The sequence below is a fragment of the Plecotus auritus genome (genome assembly GCF_963455305.1).
Source record: "Plecotus auritus genome assembly, chromosome: 4".
NCBI lineage: Eukaryota > Metazoa > Chordata > Mammalia > Chiroptera > Vespertilionidae > Plecotus > Plecotus auritus.
The window spans coordinates 76,759,255-76,778,706 of NC_137775.1; the positions used below are offsets into that span (position 1 = coordinate 76,759,255).

The 19,452-nt window shown below is 34.4% G+C and overlaps 1 protein-coding gene across 2 annotated transcripts in view; it reads left to right on the forward strand.

Moving 5' to 3' along the window:
* The window catches only part of KHDRBS2 (KH RNA binding domain containing, signal transduction associated 2), a 554,124-nt gene that overhangs the window by 61,911 nt on the left and 472,761 nt on the right, over positions 1-19,452 (forward strand). For both annotated transcript variants that reach the window (XM_080667042.1, XM_080667043.1), the window contains exon 2: positions 18,927-19,054. In XM_080667042.1, coding sequence (XP_080523168.1) covers positions 18,927-19,054 — 128 coding nt within the window. The remainder of the gene's footprint in view (positions 1-18,926; positions 19,055-19,452) is intronic.

Below are 19,452 nucleotides of genomic sequence, written 5' to 3' on the forward strand. Positions count from 1 at the left end.
AGGGCATCTTGTTTAGTTAGCTATTTTAGACCCCTAACCTTTAAATGGTCTATTGTATATTAACATTTCTTTGTATTTCATAAGAATTTTTAGATTTCATATTAAAACAAACAGATTAGATGTGCTTTGCTGAGAGATTTTAAAGGTCCACTGAATAAATCATTGTGTCACTAGTTTTATTTAGAAGTAGCACTCAAACCTTTTTCTTGACCATATTATTCAGCCTTTTGTTGAATGATTTTAATTTGTTACTGAATGTTACATGTAGCTGTGTAAATGTATTTCTGTACAGCGATTCTCGCACTTGAGTTATTTTGGGATTTAACCGTAAAACCCAAAAGGATTCTCAAAGCAAAATTTTTATAGCTCATGCACAACTCATATGGCTTAAGATTAAAATGTTGAGTCCAGCCAGCATATGATCAACTTAACATGTATGAAAATACTATGTCTAAAATGTTTAAAAACCTAAAAAAAATTATGCAGTGTCATTTTTTAGTGTTATTTATAAATAAAATACACATTTAATTGAGAGATAGTTTGTGGCATATAAATGATAATAGAACCTTAAATTTATCTTCAAATGTCTTGTATTAATCAACGAAGTGAAATTCCTGAGTGATTTTGCATCATTGAAATATTATTTGTGTTTTAAAGAAAATCCCAATTTAGTAAATAAACCAACACTATAAAATCATTTAGTGGATTAGGAAGATTTTAGTCGGTTAGGAAGATTATGCGGAAATCTGTAAATTATTTTCTAATTTCAATATTATATGTATTACTAGAGGCCCGATGCACAAAGATTTGTGCAAGAATGGGACTTTCTGCCCCTTCCTGCTGGCACTGCCTTTGCTCCAGCCGGAGCCGCCTTTCTGCCTTCCCACGCTGCCCAGAGGCCCAGAGCAACTGGGGCAGTGTGAAACGCCTGCGTCGTCCCCATGGCGACGACGCGAGCATCCTGCCCCGCACCTGGCCGCTTGGAGCCTGTGTATGCAAATCAACCCGCCATTCTTGTTGGGTTAATTTGCATACACACTCCTGATTGGCTGGTGGGTGTTGCGAAGGTATGGTCAATTTGCATCTTACTCTTTTATTAGTGTAGATTTTTTCAATGGACATTTCCTATTTACTCTGTTTGGGAAGACTTCTTCCTAGTACCTGCTGTGTCTTTTCATTTGGAAAAATCTTCAATGACTTTACACAGGAGATTGCTCTCACATTCCTAAGTCACTTCTCTCTGGGAGGAGGACTTACTAGTTCAGGAAGGATCTGAGCAATCAAATCCAGCCCCTATCTCCTCCTTCTACAGCAAGCATGTCAAACTCTCGGCCCACAGGCCACATGCAACCCACAACAAATATTTTTAGGGCCCAGCCAACATAACAGTATGTAAGAAACATTTTAATAAAAATTTCATAATTTAATTTTTACAATATCCTGTTATACATAATTATTAATCACGAACTACAAGGTTCACTAATGACTGATTACTATAATCATGTTGCATTCATTTCCCTTACATGCCTTATGCGCAGGCACACCATTTCTCTCCACTAATACCAGCAGTGAATATTCTAGCAGCCAATTGCCATATCATTAGTCTTGGCCTGACTTGTTTGGTGTGCGCAACAGGAAATATTTCACTTTTGGAGAACAAGAAAAATAGGTTTATTTGCATTATGCTTATTAATTTGTGCAATTATTCAGTGACTGGTAAGTTAATGTTCAAGAAAAATTAATTTTTATTAAAATGTTCTATTATGTTAACCATTACTGATTTATTTCAGCCTTTTGTATTCAGCGTGTCTCTATCGAAATAAACCTACATTTCTATGAAAATTGAAGCTTTTGTTTTTTTGTGGCCCACATAAACTTAAACCTTGTTTATTTGGCCTATGTTAGCCTTTGAGTTTGACATGGTTGTTCTACAGACACTGTCCCATAGGAAATGCGTATATTTTTCTCTCTATCATGCCCTAGTACTTAATGGGCAACACTTCCCACCCAAATGAAGAGGTGATGAAGCACAGCATGTGAGTTGGTGAGGAGATAAGGTATGTTGAATTCTAGGGTTCAGAATTCGAAAAATCACTTGTATTAATGTTATCATTTTGAATTTCTAGTTTATCAGTAATAACATGATATTTTGGCCTTTCTACTGCCTCACTTTTATTTATCAACTTGAATATCTATAGGGAAAAATAATGCTTTCTATTGGAACCCTCTTAGCTTTCTAATACAACAATGTCAAATTCAAAGAAATTGTGATTTTTATATTTTTTTTTAAAATTTTCTTTCACTTATGTCTTGATTTGTATGTATAACTCTATCACTAAATTAAATGAATGAATAAGCATTGTCAGTGACAAATGAAGAAAATATTATTATGGGTGTTGATGAAAGATGAAAACTTTTATGCATTAAAGTTTGAAAGAAGTGGAACTGAGAGGAAAAAAATTATTGTAATCTGTTTGGGTGGGGAGGAGAGTATAGGTGAAAGTACCTATTGTCCAGTGAAATTTTGCTCCTGTGGGTCAAATGTGTATGTGACAGAAACTTGCTAGATGCCACTTAGCCAATTTCCTCTTTCTGGACAATAAGAAAAAAGGAGAACAACTACCTAGGTCTCCCTTTCATATCAGCTGCAGCTGTGTGAATGAGTTCTGGTCAAACGGATGTGAGTGAAAATGATGCGAGCCATTTCCAGGCATGCTTCTGTTCCTGTTCTAGTGTCTTCAATCAGCTGCTTTTCTTTATGATGCCCAGGTTATATATATTTTTTGTTATCTGAGGCAGGATTGGCCTCATAAGATCATACTCAGCCATTCCCACCAGTTAACTTTTAAGTAGGTTTATAGTTCAGGTACCTTACTATTTCTAGGCAGTTTTATTCTCTGAAATTTTATATTATTATAGCTTCCTAGGGTTACAATATTATTTTGTATTAAAAGAATTCCATAATATATCAATATTTCATACCTACATTTGTATAATCATAAACAGTGGTTCCAGTATGATATATAATCCCTTTCTGTATTGGTGAGATGGTATAAAATGTGTGTAGTGGAGTTCAAAAAATAAAACATATCAGCAGTCACAGCAATGATATACTTTACACAAGGAAATTTTACCATGAAGGCATTTTCTGCAATATAAATCAAAACTCAAAAGTAAATGAGTGAAGCATCAAAAGGCATAGAACAGGATTTGACTATACAAAGAGAAATATCTGCAAAGGATAGAAGACAAGGCAATCCAGTTTGCCTTGGACAAAATCTTATAGTTTGACTAGAGGCCCGATGCACGAAATTTGTGCAATGGGCTCAGCCCTCACAGCCCCAGCTGCCTCGGCTCTCACAGCCCCGGCTTCATCCAGAAGGTCATCTGGACGGTCGTCCGGATGGTCATTCTGCTGTTTGGTCTAATTAGTATATTAGCTTTTTATTATATAGGATAGCTATTTTTGAAATACATCTCATACTTAAATTAAATGCCAAAGTGTTTTATCATCATGTGTGTCTCTTGGCATACTAGTAAAACCTATTTGAGAAAACAAACACACATGACATTTAAGTTATTCATTTTCTGTTACAATGAGGATATATGTCCCAGACTTATTTCATCTCTGAAATCTTATGACTACTGGCTTCCCCCTCTCTATGATCCCACTAAATCTATTCTATCAAGGGCCAGTTCTTCCATTTATAATTTTATTTACATTGTATTTTACTTTCAAAAGAATTGAATGTTCCAAGATGATGTTATTTGATAAAGACTACACATTATCTGTTTTGGTAAAGATTGATGTTTACAAGAATTCAGATGATTAATTTATGACATAAGTTTGTTTTGGGGAGATATCCCAATATGATAGATAAACTGAAGGGGATTTTTAGAACTGTGTGTTTTTTGCACATATTTGTATTTATTTTATTTTTTAAAAATATACTTTTATTGATTTCAGAGAGGAAGGGAGAGGGAGAGAGAGATAGAAGCATCAATGATGGGAGAGAATCATCAATCGTCTGCCTCCTGCATGCCCGCCACGGGATAGAGCTCTCAACCCAGGCCTGTGCCCTGACCAGGAATGTCAAGACTACCGGGCTCATAGGTGATGCTCAAGCACTGAGCCACACCTGGCCAAGCTGCATGTATGTGTATTTAGAGAAAGAATTTAGGTTGGATTTGAAATTTGCATAGCTTTGCTTTTTTTAAAAAATTCTGAGTATCAATTATAGATTGAATTTTGTAGTACTGTAAGAAAAATTCATTAGCTTAGTCATCTATAGCTGGGGCCTGACTTTCTACTCCATCGATCGAGAATAACTCTGGGAGAGGTTCTTAACCTCATGTTTAAAATTACTGAAATAAAATCAGTGATTGTGTTATGATTGTTTATTGAATCAGTATGTTAATTTATTCATGTTCAGGTTTCTCTGATAAAGTAATTTGCCCTGTGATTTACTCTTAACTGGGAACACCTGAAGAAATATTACATTTCTAGAAAGATTATTCATTGAGGATTTTAAGATTAAAATAATATGCTATTTATTTTTCTATGGTGACTAGCACCTGTAAGTGTTTACCAGGAATTTATTATTCAACCCAAAGAATTCTTAGGAATCTCATCTTTATTTCCTACTGTTCAATCCAATAGAATTAGGTGGTCTGAGATTCTTTTGAGAATAATTTTTCTCACCAGATAAGTAAAAGCCAGACTGTTTTTCAATATTTACATATTAGTTCTCAGTGGTACTTTGTTTTTGCATTAATAATACCTAATGGTGGTGTGGTGGTGAATGTGTGTGGGCACATGTGAGCAAACACCTTTATATACAGACTAGAGGCCTGGTACATAAAATTCGTACAGTTGCGGGGGCGGGGGGTCCCTCATCCCGGCCTGTGCCCTCTCACAGCCTGAGAGCCCTCCGGGGATGTATGACTGACGGCTTAGGCCCTCTCCCCGCAGGCCTAAGCCATCAGTCGGACATCTGTAGTGCTGCCACAGAGGCAGGAGAGGCTCTCACCATTGCCACTGTGCTCACCAGCCGTGAGCCCGGCTTCTGGTTGAGCAGCACTCCCCCTGTGGGAGCTCACTGACCACCAGGAGGCAGCTCCTGCATTGAGCATCTTCCTCCTGGTGGTCTGGGCACGTCATAGTGACCAGTCATTCCACCGTTTGGTCAATTTGCATATTAGCCTTTTATTATATAGGATGAGGTATGTATGACCTTATACAGCACTTTGAGGAATGGCCTGTAAATCACCAAAAATGAAGCTAATCTGCTGCCACAAAATAATATGATCTGCCTCCATTATACTCTGTCTTTGATTCTTCTCTTCAAAGCTCTTTCCCTTTGCCTGATGTTTCCCACATACCAGAAAGGAGAGTGGTGGGGTGAGAGATACTTAAAAGCATGCTTTGCTCTTCCTACCATCCATCTCTTTTCCAAGGACTCATTTACTACTTTTTCTTGTTATTTATTTTTAAAATTTTTATTTTTCAATCACAATTTACTTTCTGTATTATTTTGTATTGTTTTCAACTATCCTTTAAAATAATTGTTGCGTGGAATTCAAAAAATATAGAGATGGCATTATGTTTAATAATATGAAAATCATTGGAGGTTACAAATGTCAAAGATAGCTTACCTTCATATAAGGGTTAGATAGCAATAAGAGTTCTATGGATTAAAAACAAAGTCCTTGGGTTTTTATTATGCACTGGAAGCCCAGTGCACGAATTCATGCACCAGTGGGGTTCCTCAGCCTGGCCTGCGGATTGGGCCAAAACCAGCTCTCTGACATCCCCTGATGGTCCTGGATTGTGAGAGAGTGCAGGCCAGGCCGAGGGACCCCACCGGTGCACTATCAGGGCTGGGGAGGGACGCAGGAGGTTGGCCATCAGGGGAGGGACCACAGGAGGGCTCCAGGGCATGTCTGGCCTGTCTTGCTCAGTCCCGATTGGCTGAACCTACAGCAAGCTAACCTACTGGTCAGAGCATCTGCCCCCTGGTGGTCAGTGCATGTCATAGTAACTGGTTAACCAGTCGACTGTCTGCCCCCTGGTGGTGAGTGCATGTCATAATGAGCAGTTAGTGCCTTAGCATATTATTAGCATATTACGCTTTGATTGGTTGAATGGCTGACTGGATGACTGGACACTTAGCATATTAGGCTTTTATTATATAGGATACCTTTTATTTATTGTAAAGCTTTGTTTGGATTTAAAATCCACTTTCACATGGATTTTCACTTTGGCTTCAGGCAGTTTTTGAGATGAATTGGTGGAGTTTTTATCCACTCACCTCTAGGGTTTTATAGTATCAGGTTTTGTAATTTAAGGGTACTACTCCCATTTCTTTCACAGTTTCTGAGCTAATTCTAGAAGAGCCAGCAGTCTTGCTTGTCATAGATACCAAAATGGCCTTTGAGTTTGTGGATAAAGTAGATATTGTTGACTCATATTCGAGTACATCTCTGGATAGCAAATTATACCATTTAAAGTAATTAATTTTGATGTTATTGATGTGTGCTTATATATATGTGTGTGTGTGATAATCTAATTTTTACATATGACATACAGAGTCCTTTATGTATTGTTTTATTCACTGATGTATCTCAGTTATTTTGAACAATGCCTATCACATAATAGACACTCAAAAATGTTTGTTTAATTTACAAAATAATGTCTTAAATATGGATGCATAGAGAGAAGGAACTGTGGTATTATTTACTCTGTTTCTGCTCATTGCTTATTTGTATGTTATTTTTTTCTGCCAATAACATGTTTATTACTTTATCATATAAGTTATTTCTGTATGTGTAGGTAAAAGATAGATAGATAAAAATGGTTAGGTAGAAGGTTTCGTTAAATGGTGCATACTGCCTGGCCAGTGTGGCTAAGTGGTTGAGTGTAGACTATGAATCAGGAGGTCAGGGCACACACCCAGGTTGCAGGCTTGATTCCCAATAGCGGGTATGCAGGAGGCAGCCAAACAATGATTCTCTTCCATTATCTTTCATTATTGATGTTTCTCTCTCTCTCTCTCTCTCTCTCTCTCTCTCTCTCTCTCTCTCTCTCTCTCGTCTCTCTTTCCCTCTCTCCCTCTCTCTCATCTCCCTTCCTCTCTGAAATAATATATATATATATATATATATATATATATATATATATGTATAATTTTTTTTAAATGGTGCATACTGCCTCTGCCCTGCCTTGGGTGTCTGGACATAAAGAAGATACACTAATAGCAGTGTGTGTACATGTGAAGTGAGACAGCTACACTCAGCAAGCCAGTAGGGGGGAAAATCACACCCATTCATCTATCCATCTCTGTCTCTGTATCTGTATGTCTATCTATGTATCTATCAATCATCTATCTATTTACATGTGTATTATATCTATTACATAGCACACCTATTATTTCATACTTGAATATGGATAGACATGTGAATATGCATGTACATAATTATTTATATCCTGAAAATATTTTTAAATGAAGCTGGGAATTGAGTAATGTCTTAGATATATAAGGGTAAAGAGATAAATGAGATCAGGGGAGTTGCTGAGTTTCTAATTTTGAAGTACCAACAGATAAAGAAATTGAATTGGGAAGTCAATTATTACTTTGGTGTGGGAAACAACAAAGTTACTGAAAAAAGTAACAGCCTAATTCCTATTCACTGATTATAAAATTTTGGAAATGGTATAACTATTATAAAATACTATTTCAACTGTAATGAATGGGTGTACTGATTGAAAATGTATAATTAAAATAAGTGCAAACCCTGCATTTAGTGCCAGTTATTTTTAAATAAAGTTATTTTCACATATAGCTTAGAAAGTACAGCTTAAAACACAAATACTTATTGCATGTGCATTTTAAGCAACTATATAGAATTTTTGACCCAAAAGATTATTTAAAGATGACTTTTTGAATATCCATAAGAAAAACATGTCAGGAACCAAGGAGACAAATTACACCCCCCTGAAATATCCTTGTGTCATTAATTTTATGAAAATATATAACTTTGAAATGTGTAAACATTGACATGACTGAACATTAGCTATCTTTTATAAAAATAGTCTGTTCCCCTAATAGCTCTAGGCATTATGCACAAATGCCTTTATAATAGTGATTCACGGTTTAAGGTTGTAGGGTAGACTATTTTATTCTTCTAATCTATTTGGCCAAAGCAAAAGTGAAAGTTTAATTCTCAAATTAATATATTTTTGTTAGAAGCATGTATTTTCCCTTGTGTAGCTCATTGTCTTCTATTATTTGAACTAGCTAGATGTCATATACGTGATGTCTTTAAGTATCCTGGACATTTTAATATGAACTGCACACAGTTGTTCGAAACATATTTAAAAATTCACAACCCTTTCTTACAACTTTCAAAATATCTTTCAAATGTCTGCCACATTTTAATTATACCTTTTTCTGTTCTATTTTGAATATAAGCTTCTTTCATGTGTTTACATAAGTTAGAATTTTTATCCCCACACTAAAATCTGTATTTATAAATTCATGGACTTTGTCTCTACTAAACACACTAGAGTGCTTTCATGTTTATTAGTCTGAAAGACCACGCTCAGGAAAGCTCATTTTTAATGCTTAGTGTGATAAATACTTGAATTGGCAAATGTGTGTCTTACTAGAAGAGTAAACTCCTTCAGGACCCATTATTTTCAGAAGCAGTGCTCTTAGAGTAATCTTAAAGAACACTTCCTGTAAATGATTGATGATATATTGCATATGTACCAGTTAGAATTCATGTTGATTTGATTGTACCACAGTGTTTCCTCAGTAAAATACAGGTTTTCAGAAATACAGTTTGATCTATGTTCACAATTGAGTTTGCAAGTTTTAACTTGATATTATGATACATATCTTTATCACATTTGCCTCAGGTTGTGATTAAATTTTAGGGAAAAACATAAGACTTAAATTTGCTTACATATTCAAGGGGGACCTTGAAATTAACTTTATATGACAAATTCACTTACTATAATCTAATACCCCCTTTTTGAGGGTAAGTTTCCTGTTCTGAATCCCTGTTCTGATTCTTTCCCGTAAGATTAAAAGCTTAAATAGTTGCTTTAATTATTGTACAGTTCTTTGATCATTGTGATTTTTATCTTGCATGATGGAATGCACAAGGTCAAAGCAGGTTATCATCAACCTGCTACCATCCTTATTAGATCTGGGCCAAGGGTCCCTGCTCTGAGCTTTATGCTTTACAGATGCCCCTTTTGGCTTTATCAGGTTGTGCCTTTCTTGTGGGTCAAGGATTCTTGTAGGGCCAAATTGTTTTGCCCATGTAAAGTCAGAATGTCCACCTTCAGTCTCTAGAACATTCTCTGAAAACTTAAAATCCATGCCTATTTGGTCCAAAGCCTGCTTCTAGGGCCTATTTAAATATGTTTCTTGGGTCCATCTTTCTGAGAGCAGACCTCACTGCTAGTGTGACTATTTGGCTTGTAGGATTCCAAGGCATGCTTTGTGCTGGGGATGTATGACTGAAACTTGGCTGTATGGTTTGGGTGTTCATCTTCCCTCCGACAGACCACTCTATAGACGTGCAGGCCCCAGAGCTAAAGAATTCCAAGACATGGCTCTCTGCAGGGATGGATTTGGTGGTGTGGAATGGATATCCGCACAAATGGAGTCATGGCCTTTAGCAGTACTAGAGAGAGCGGAGAATGTGTCTGGCTCTTCCTATACCATGTTCTTGCATAGAACTTGGAGGAGTACTAGACATCTAAATTCTACCAGACCATTTACCTAATTGAAGTATACTGATTAAGAAGTAATGAATAGCAATACCAATATTAAGTAAGGTCTATTTGTAAAGTAAGAAGAACAGGATACATTGAACAGTTTGTTAATTTGGTTTATAACTTCTAAATATTTAGACTTACGGTATAGGGGTTTCTGTTTGCACTATTATCTCAGGCTCTGCAAATGGTAGGAATTGGTTTAGCTAGAGGTTCCAAATTCTGTTTTCTAAAAGCAATATTCACTTTTTATTAGGGACTTGAGTTCTGTTTATTTATAAAATTTTAGATCTTACAGGAAAATTTGAGGTCATTTCGTCCACTCCAAAATGAATGGAAAATCACTTTGTAGAGTCCATGACCAATTCTTAGTCTGCCTCTGTTATAATCTTTTTTAGACACAGACAACAACTTACAAGGCAGTGCTTCTACTTATATCATTAATTTAAATTAAAAAATAATTTCTAACAGTCCTTTTATTTCTTCTCCGTTTGTTCATATGAAATAGAAATAGGGCTCAGTGTCCCTACTCTCTAGCTTACACCAAGAATCAGCGCTGGGCCAATTGTGTCTGCACTGAGACTTTTCTCTGGGGATGAGAATTCACTGGTTTTTCTTAGTTGGACTGTGCATACCTTATGTATTTTTATACACCCCATTCATTTTTATATCCATTCAATGAAGATTTATTGAGTGTCCAATGCCCAAGGGCTTTTTTACATTCCTTAGCTCAGGAAATATTCTCAGAGAGCTGTCATTATTTCACAGTATTAATTTTAATTTTAATACAATAAAAAATTTAGCTCTGCTTTATAAGAAATGTGTTTGTTTTTCTAGGGGAGATGTTTTGTTTGGTGACTAAGAAATTTCTCATTCAGGCATTGCTTCTTCCTTAAATTTATTTTATTAAAAACTTTGCTGATGAGGAAGAATATTGTGATTATACTCCCTCTTCCAAAGAATATGTGGTAGGAAATAAGATAAATGGATTGTTAAGAGAATGTAAATGTTAAAATGCAATCTATATAAAAAATCTTAAGGAAGTTACACCAACATTTTAAAACTAATTAAAAAATAGCAAAGTTCCAGGATACAAGACCATAAATTGTATTTCTATATCAGCAATGAAGGATCCAAATATGAAATAAGAGAATAATTTCATTTACAATAGCATAAAAAATAATAAAATTCTTAGGAATGAGTATTATGCCTGCCAAAATTCCAGCTGTTGTCTTGCATAAACTGGCAAACTAAACATAAAATTTATATTGGCAGCCAGGGATCTATAGCCAAATCAGTCATGAAAAAAAGAAGCAAATTTAGAAAACTCACACTTCATGATCTCAAAACTTACTATAAAGCTACATGAATGTCAGTGATAGTAACATTATGTCAGACCGATAGATCAATGGGATAGTTTTTAAAGTGCAGAAATATACCTTCACTTTATGATCAGTTGATTTTTGACAAGGGTTTCAAGAACACTCAATGTGGAACAACTAGTTTCTCAACAAATGGTGGTGGTACAATTAATTTTTAAAAAAGTAGAAATAACCGAAATGCCCATCAAGTAATGAATGGATAAACAAAGAAATATATTCATACAATGGAATATTATTTGACCCTAAAGAGGAGTAAAGTATCAGGACATGCTGTAGCACAAATAAACCTTAAACATTATGCTAAGTGAGGGAGTCCAGGCACAACAGGCTACATACTGTGTAGCTCCACCTGTATGAAAAGATCACACTCAGTTCTATTTAAATACCTCTGCTGTTGACATATTAGGAATTTTTATCTTCAATGAGAAATTGCTCACCTTTATTCAATTCTGCAAAATTGATTTTTAAACACAAGAAATGCCTAATGCAATTAGGCTTTTGAACAGGCTTGAAAATAAATGAATACAAATTCAAGCACAGGAGGTATTGTATTTCTATAAAATTAGTCTAACTGGAGAATAAATGCTGATATAGATAAATATAACAATAAAAATCTGCTCAAACATGGTCTTTTAATTCGAACCTAGACAATGAAGATTGAGCTGCTACTGATTTTGAATGTGTTGTTTTTTTTTCTTTTTTTTTAACTTTATTGTTGAAAGTATTACATATGTCCCCCTCTCTCCCCATTGTGTGTTGTTTTATTTTTATTAAGATAGTATATCTCAAGATATCTTTGGCAAAAGTAAAACCTCTCAGTTATTTTTTTCTTATAAATATGGGATATATGTTCTATTCAGCTCTAGAAATAGATATGGTTAAATATGGGTATGAGAAAATCAGAAATAAATTAGTAATGACTACAGACTGTTTCTGCTTAACATTAGTAATTCATTTTTAAAAAGTGAATATGTTGAATAAAAATGCTGAGAGATTATTTTCTAACATTTTACATAAAAATTAGAACTCATGACATGTCAACCAATTTTCTAAAATATAACCATAATTACACTTAAACAGCAACATAAAGGTAGTAAGAGATATTTGGTTGTAAAAATGCAAACAATATCACTTAATAAGGTTGTACAAAAAAAAGTTGCTTTGAATACTTACCGCCTCTTTCAGAGGTCACTCTCATTTTCTTTATGGTTTTCAAAACATGTACATGAGAGTAAAACTACTCCAGATTATAAAAATGTTGTATTGCATTTTTTGGAAAGATATATGAATTTTAAAATGTGTCATTGTGTCTTATAGAAATAAATATGTGTTTTCCTATGTAAACAACAATCTAAAAATCTTTATATTGAAAGTCACATATACTCTATATTTGTTTTTCAATTAAAAAACGAGACAGTTTTATAGAAAAAATTATTTGAACAGACAATTTGACGAGTAGGCCTGATAGTAAGTGTGTGTAATGAGTGCTTGGAGAAAAAAAAAAAAAAAAAAAAAAAGTGTGATGTGGTCTCTGACCTCTAGGAAGTCACAGTTTAATGGGAAAACACTTGAACACTTGTAAATGGCACATTACAAAGCATGCAAGTGCTGTATTTTAAAACTATGAAGTGGTAAGGGAGACCTGGGATGGGGTAAGCATGCAAAATGAGCAGGCCCTGCATTAAAGAAAGAGTAATCCTTCATTGGTCAGAGGAAGAAGAAAACATCATTAGCAAAAGCCTGAGACTCTCTAAGCACATGGTTTGCTTAGGGTATGTGTGAGGATAGAATGCAATGTTTCCCTCAGGATGTCAAGAAATAAACTAGAATGTGGCAAGAGACAGTAAAGGAATGGTTGATCAATTTTTAGTGGCAGGAAAAAAAAACAAAACAAGAATTTCACCTTCAGGTAATGAGAAACAGGTAAGTGTCAGAATAGCCACACTCATTCATTCAACAAAGGAAATTCTAATGTTTAGTATAACTAGGAAATAAACAAATACCACATTCTAATAGCAAAGAGAAATATGTAATGCTCGAGTCTATGTTTACAAAGACAACTTGGATGTGAAAGATAAGTTGTGCATGGGTCTTCAGGGAAACTATGGCTCCTGCCATTGGTGAAAATGATGGCAAAGGGGAGGGAGCAGTGGCAGAGCACCTGCAAGGAGAAGCTGGATTTGAGAGGAGCTGCAAAGATGGAATCAGTATAACGTGAAGACTACTGCATGCAGAATGGTGAGGACCAGGGAGTACGAATGCTCAAGATTAGTGTTCTTGATTTTGGGTGACTAGGAACCATGTGGTGGAAAGGAATACAGGGAAAGGATAGTCTTTAGAGTTAAGATGAATTCACTTTGAGGTGTATGAGTTTCATATGTCTTGGAAATTTTAGAGTGGGGTATGCAAGAGTAAGACGTTGAAGACATTTAAAACTTAGGCAGGTTGTCTGGGCTTCATGTCTGGAAAGATGGAAGATGGTAGATGCGGATTGTGAAAGTAGATGAATTCAACTGAAAGTGTGCTTGGTTCAGGTCAACTCAAAGACAGTGATTTAGGTCCTAAGTTAGAAAGAAAGGGGAAAAATTTTATCAAATTAAAGGAACTGCAGTACAGGTAGGTCTCAAGGAGGTTAGAACAGGGTTTAGGAAGGCAATGAACCAGAGTAGCAGTAAGGGGAAGCTTCATATTTACTTGATATACTATTCTCTCCTAAATGTACTCCCAGTGACGGAACTCCTTATTAAAAAGATCACCAGCATCCCTTATCTTGCCAAATCCAAGGGTCAAAATGCAGTTTTCATTAGTAAACGTCTCTCTCCTCCTTCTGCCTCTCTCTCTCCCTCAGTTCAGAACATTGAGCTAGTCATACTTCTAAATTCATGTTATGGTATTATGTAGTTGTTTTATGAAATAATTTCTTCTTTTATATGTTTTAATATATTTTTTTAATTTTTACTGTTTTCATTTTCATCTTCTAGGAACTCTAGTTATACACATCTTGGTTAAAGGTAATTTCTCCTTTTGAATAAATAAGTCTTTGAAATTTGAATTTCTCTTATGATTAGTGATCTTGAGCATCTTTCCATATGCTTATTTCCCATTTGTGTGTTCTTTGGAATTTTAATTTTTTTAAATATATTTTTTATTGATTTCAGAGAGGAAGGGAGAGGAAGAGAGATAGAAACATCAATGATGAGAGGGAATTACTGATTGGCTGTTTCCTGCATGCCCCCCACCGGCGATCGAGCTCACATTGCCCTTGACCAGAATCGAACCTGGAACCCTTCAGTCTACAGACCGACACTCTACCCACTGAGCCAAACCAGCTAGGGCTGGAATTTTCATTTTTATTCATCCATGATCTCCCCATAATTGCTTTTCCACATAGGACCCAGCAGAGTTCCTACCATTTTCAGTGTTTTAAGAAACTCACTTTTATTATAGGATTCTTCTAGAACACCTGGATTGTGGGGATGTTTTCAGAATTCAGTTTTTTTTTTCTTTTATTATCCTAGGTGTACTTTCTTGTTTCTATAAGAAAATTAGGTGAGGTTCAAAAATTAAGCCATTAGAGCAAAATGGAAGTCATAGAAACACTTTCACTCTGTGGAATGTGCCTGGTATATTTTGTAGAACAAAGTAGAACTTTGTCAAATTAAGTTTATGCATAATTTATGAACCCAAACTCTTCTTTTATGTATATATTCTAAAGAAATTCTCACACACCTTTTTCATTTCAAGATGGGACCAGTATGGGTAAAAAATATTTTACTGATTTATATCTAACATTTTGCCCAACAACAGAGAATATAAGCCCTTTTCATATAATATTCACAAATTCTGATTAAAAATATACAGTCATTTAGAAAACAGTGTGGAGACTCCTCAAAAAAAAAAAAATGTAATTACCTTATGACCCAGCTATCTAATTCTGGGTGTATATTCAAATAATTAAAGCAGGATCTTGAAGAGATATTTGCGTACCCATGTTCACTGAAGAATTACTCACAATAGCTAGGAGGTGGAAACAACCCAAATGTTCATTGACAGATGAAAGGATACAGAAAATGTGGTATATAAAAGGGAGCATTATGCAGATTTTATGAAGGAGGAAATTCTACCACATGCTACAACATGGATAAACCTCAAGGACATTATGCTAAGTGAAATAAGCCAGTCACAAAAGAACAAATACTGTTTTATTTCACTTATATGAAGTATCTAAAGTGATTAAAATTGTAGAAACAGAAAGTAAAAAAGGTGGTTGCCAAGGCTTGGGGGAGAGTGAGAGGGGAAATGAGATTTTAATGGGTCTAGAGTTTCAGTTTGGATCTGTTGCATAACAATGTGAATATACTTAACACTACTGAACTATATACTTAAAAATAATTAAGATGGTAAATAATGTTATGTGTTTTGACCAGAACAAAAAAACCTTCCTACATAGCTTCCATCTGACTTACCCAGTGGGTGAATTGCAAGGTGAATGACCAGCATGGCCAAAGGTTGACACTGAGTAATCCTAGTATTGTGGGGATAACCACTTTAATAAGTCAATGAATGCTAAAGTAAATTCTTGAATAAATATATACAGTAAGGGACCAACAGTGAAAGGGGAACAGAAAATACTAAAATCTCTGAGGGGTCCTGTGGCTTAGCTGGTAAAAGTGGTGCAGGGAGGTAAGAAATCAAAGGAAGGACTCCTATGCATGCATATAAGCATAACCAATGCATACAAGACATGGGGCGGGGGGGGGGGGGGCGGGGGATGTGAGGGCATGTGCCTGGGTGTAGGGGAGGCGGGGGGAAGGTCAATGGGGAAAAAAAGAGACATGTACTACTATTTGTAATATTTTAAACAATAAAATAAAATTTTTTTAAAAAGTGCCTATCTTGTAAAATCTATGAAGTTTAACATTTTTAAAAGAAAACAATTGTCCTGCCTTAATATATTGAATATGTTTTCTCAATAATATAGTAGCCAATTTTAAATAGACTATATAAACAAGTATAAAAATGATTTAACACTTCTACCCAAAACTATTCAGTTATTGCTAAATGATAATGGGTGCCTTGCGATTTTTATGGATATCTATGTTGTCTAAATGTTCCACAGTGAGCATGCATTAATTATGAAATAAAAAAAGAACTACTTTACAGTAAACATTTAAAAAATAAAGGTGCTGTATACATCGTTTTCACTGGTTTTAAAGCTAGGCAAATTTGGCATGTACTGTTCTGTGACTGTGTTGTTGACAAATGCCATTACTGGCTATTAGTCATGTAGATATATATGTACAGACAGACAACTCCCCCAAAGTGTAAGAAGGGCAAAAGAAATATCAAACATTTTGAAAGGAAAGTGTAGAATTGAACAGAAAAAGCAGTGAACATGTTATTTCATTCAGCTCTATTTCTTGATGGAAAAGTTATTAATAAGAAATTGATGAAATTTCAAAATCTAAAAATGTCTAAGGTTGTAGTTTTGTAGAAAGCAAATAATACCAGACATATTCAATTTATTTTTATGACAGAATGACAAGGGGGAAGCTATACATTTAACAGATTGGGAATCGAGACAGCTTCTTCAGTGTGAACTATGTTACAATTACCTTAGCAATCTAGGAAGTACAATGTTATGTAGGTGCATGTACCCAAAGGGCAGTGATCAAAAGTTTATTGTCAGTATCAGAGGACATAATGAATTTTCTTTCTTTGCAGTTGTCAGGGTTTTGTATGTAATAATTATATAATGGATTGAAATTCTTAAATAGAGAGTGCTTCTTGGTTAAAAAAAAAAAGTCTAAGTTGACTTGTTAATACTCTGGAGTACAAAAGTAAGAATCTGTTGCCATCATAGTAAGGAGAAATTATAGACATATTACAAATAACTTCTTTTCAGATAGTCAGTGTAAGATAATTATCTTTAAGAAGATTATAGCATCTAACTGAAAAAGTATAAAATTACTTTACACAAACTATGCAGTGTGGCATTCATTCAGGCATTATCTGGTAAGAAATGTAATCTTACTTAAACTTTTTTTTAAATTTCACATGGACCAAATAAATAATATACTGTAAGATTACTACCCGGAATGTTATAGGGATTTTATATATGCTATATGAAATTACTTTGGGAAAGATGTTAATTAAAAATTAAATAACAAAGAACAAAGCTGTTTTATAATGTAGTATTTCTCCTACCTGCAGAAGTAGTCAGTCCTTTAATTGTTAAACATGCAATATACCCTAATATGAATTAATAATTTCTCTATCTAAAAACTATCATCACTTATTTGTCTCCAAAATAACAGAAGCAGGATGTTGTTTCATCTCTAAGAAAACTAAAAAAACTGACACATTCATATTTTAATTTAGGGAGTGCTTTGAAAAAAGTACACTTGAGCAAAAGGAAGGAGAAAATAAATGTTTATAGGTGACTTTATGCTAATAATAACTGTCCAATAATCTAAAATAAATAAGGGAAATGAGTTTTCCAAGAATTCTTCAAAACTTTGATTTTACATAGTGAATTCTATGAAGTGATTCTAGCTATATACATTCTTCTCACCATTTCATTTCTATTATTTTAGAACAGGTCACCATCATTTCTCAGCTAGACCAATGAAAGTTGGTTTTCTTGATTGCTTGCTCTCTACTATGATGGGTTTTGCATATTACATCTGGTGTAATCTTTACAAGTAAAAATCAAATATGGCTTCCTTCCTTCCTGCACCAAAACCACCAATAGCTTTCCATTATTCACAATAAAAAGCAGAAAATGTCACTTGTCTACAAGGTCTTACATAATCTTTCCTCAGAGTAAGTCAAGCTGTTTCTCCAACCAACTGTAAAACTTGATTTCTCAATCTCTCCTGACGTGATTTTTCTCATTATTCAGGGTTCTGCTCACCTCACCCTATAAATCTAAAGTAATAACCCCACTCCTTGACTCAACTTTCCTTTATATTTTAATAGCTTTATTATATTTATTCTTTATGTCCATATATAATATGCCTGTGCACATACTAGTATAATCATTTTCTAATTGTTCATTTGCCCTATCAGAGCATAGATTCCATAAAAGCAGACACATTTTCTTGTTTTCTGTTCTATCTGTGATACCCACAGTAGAGGTTTAAAAGTTTTTGTGGAATAAATTAATTTTTAAAAGAAACAATGTATAAATAGTGTACATTTGCTCAAAAATATTCATTTTGGGAACATTGTCATAGGGCAAAGTTAGTAATTCCTGTTAAACATGTAGACTGACAGTTTCAGGTTGATGAATGTGAATAATAGTATTTACATATTTAATCCTTTATGTGACTTTTCTGTGACCCCCTTGGTAACTGCCTTTAAGTTTGATTAAAATATAAAATAACATGCTATTTATCTTTACTACCCTATCTTAGATCATGGATAATTACTATTTTCAGTTACTTTTTTCTTAGGAGTAATTCTAAGTAAAAATAAAACATATAACTTCAAAGTATATTTCATTCTATCCATTGCTCCGAGGAAAGTTATTAATTCATAGAAGACAGTCAGATCTTCAATTACCCCTTTTTAGTTTTGATTGACAGGGAACCTCTTACATCAGTTGCAGCATTCATGTAGCTGTTAACAAGGTGCTGTTTCAGCCTTTTTATCAAGATTCTTCACAGGCTTAAGAAGGGAATAACAACCACCATATTTTACAGTGACTTCCCATTTTGCTTATTGTTGTTTTCTTGTGATTTTTCCCCCCCCAGAAATTGAAAAATTCCAAGGTACTGATGGAAAAAAGGATGATGAAGAAAAGAAATATCTTGATGTCATCAGCAACAAAAACATAAAGCTCTCAGAAAGGGTATTGATCCCTGTGAAACAATATCCAAAGGTACTGCATTGCATGCTTTGGTCTCATAAAATTCAGAAAAAATAAAACAAGATGATATTTTATTCACTGACTTTTATAAACTAAATATTTAAAGTTTCATTATATTGGTGTACACAAATATATGATACTGATATAGAGAAAGGAAAACTTTTTAAAGCACAATGATGAGAATAATTGTCAGCTGAAGCCTATAGCATTTTTGTTCTGTGAATGTGGGAAGCAGAATTAGATATTTTAATAATTTATTTAACATGTTAGTGGTTCAGTGTTTAAATATGTACACTCACTTGATTATGTTTTGGTTCATGTTAAAATGTATATTCTTATTATAAAAAGGAGTGGAATTTAGAATGGTACTAAATATGTAACATTCGCCAATCAGAAGGAAATTATTATAT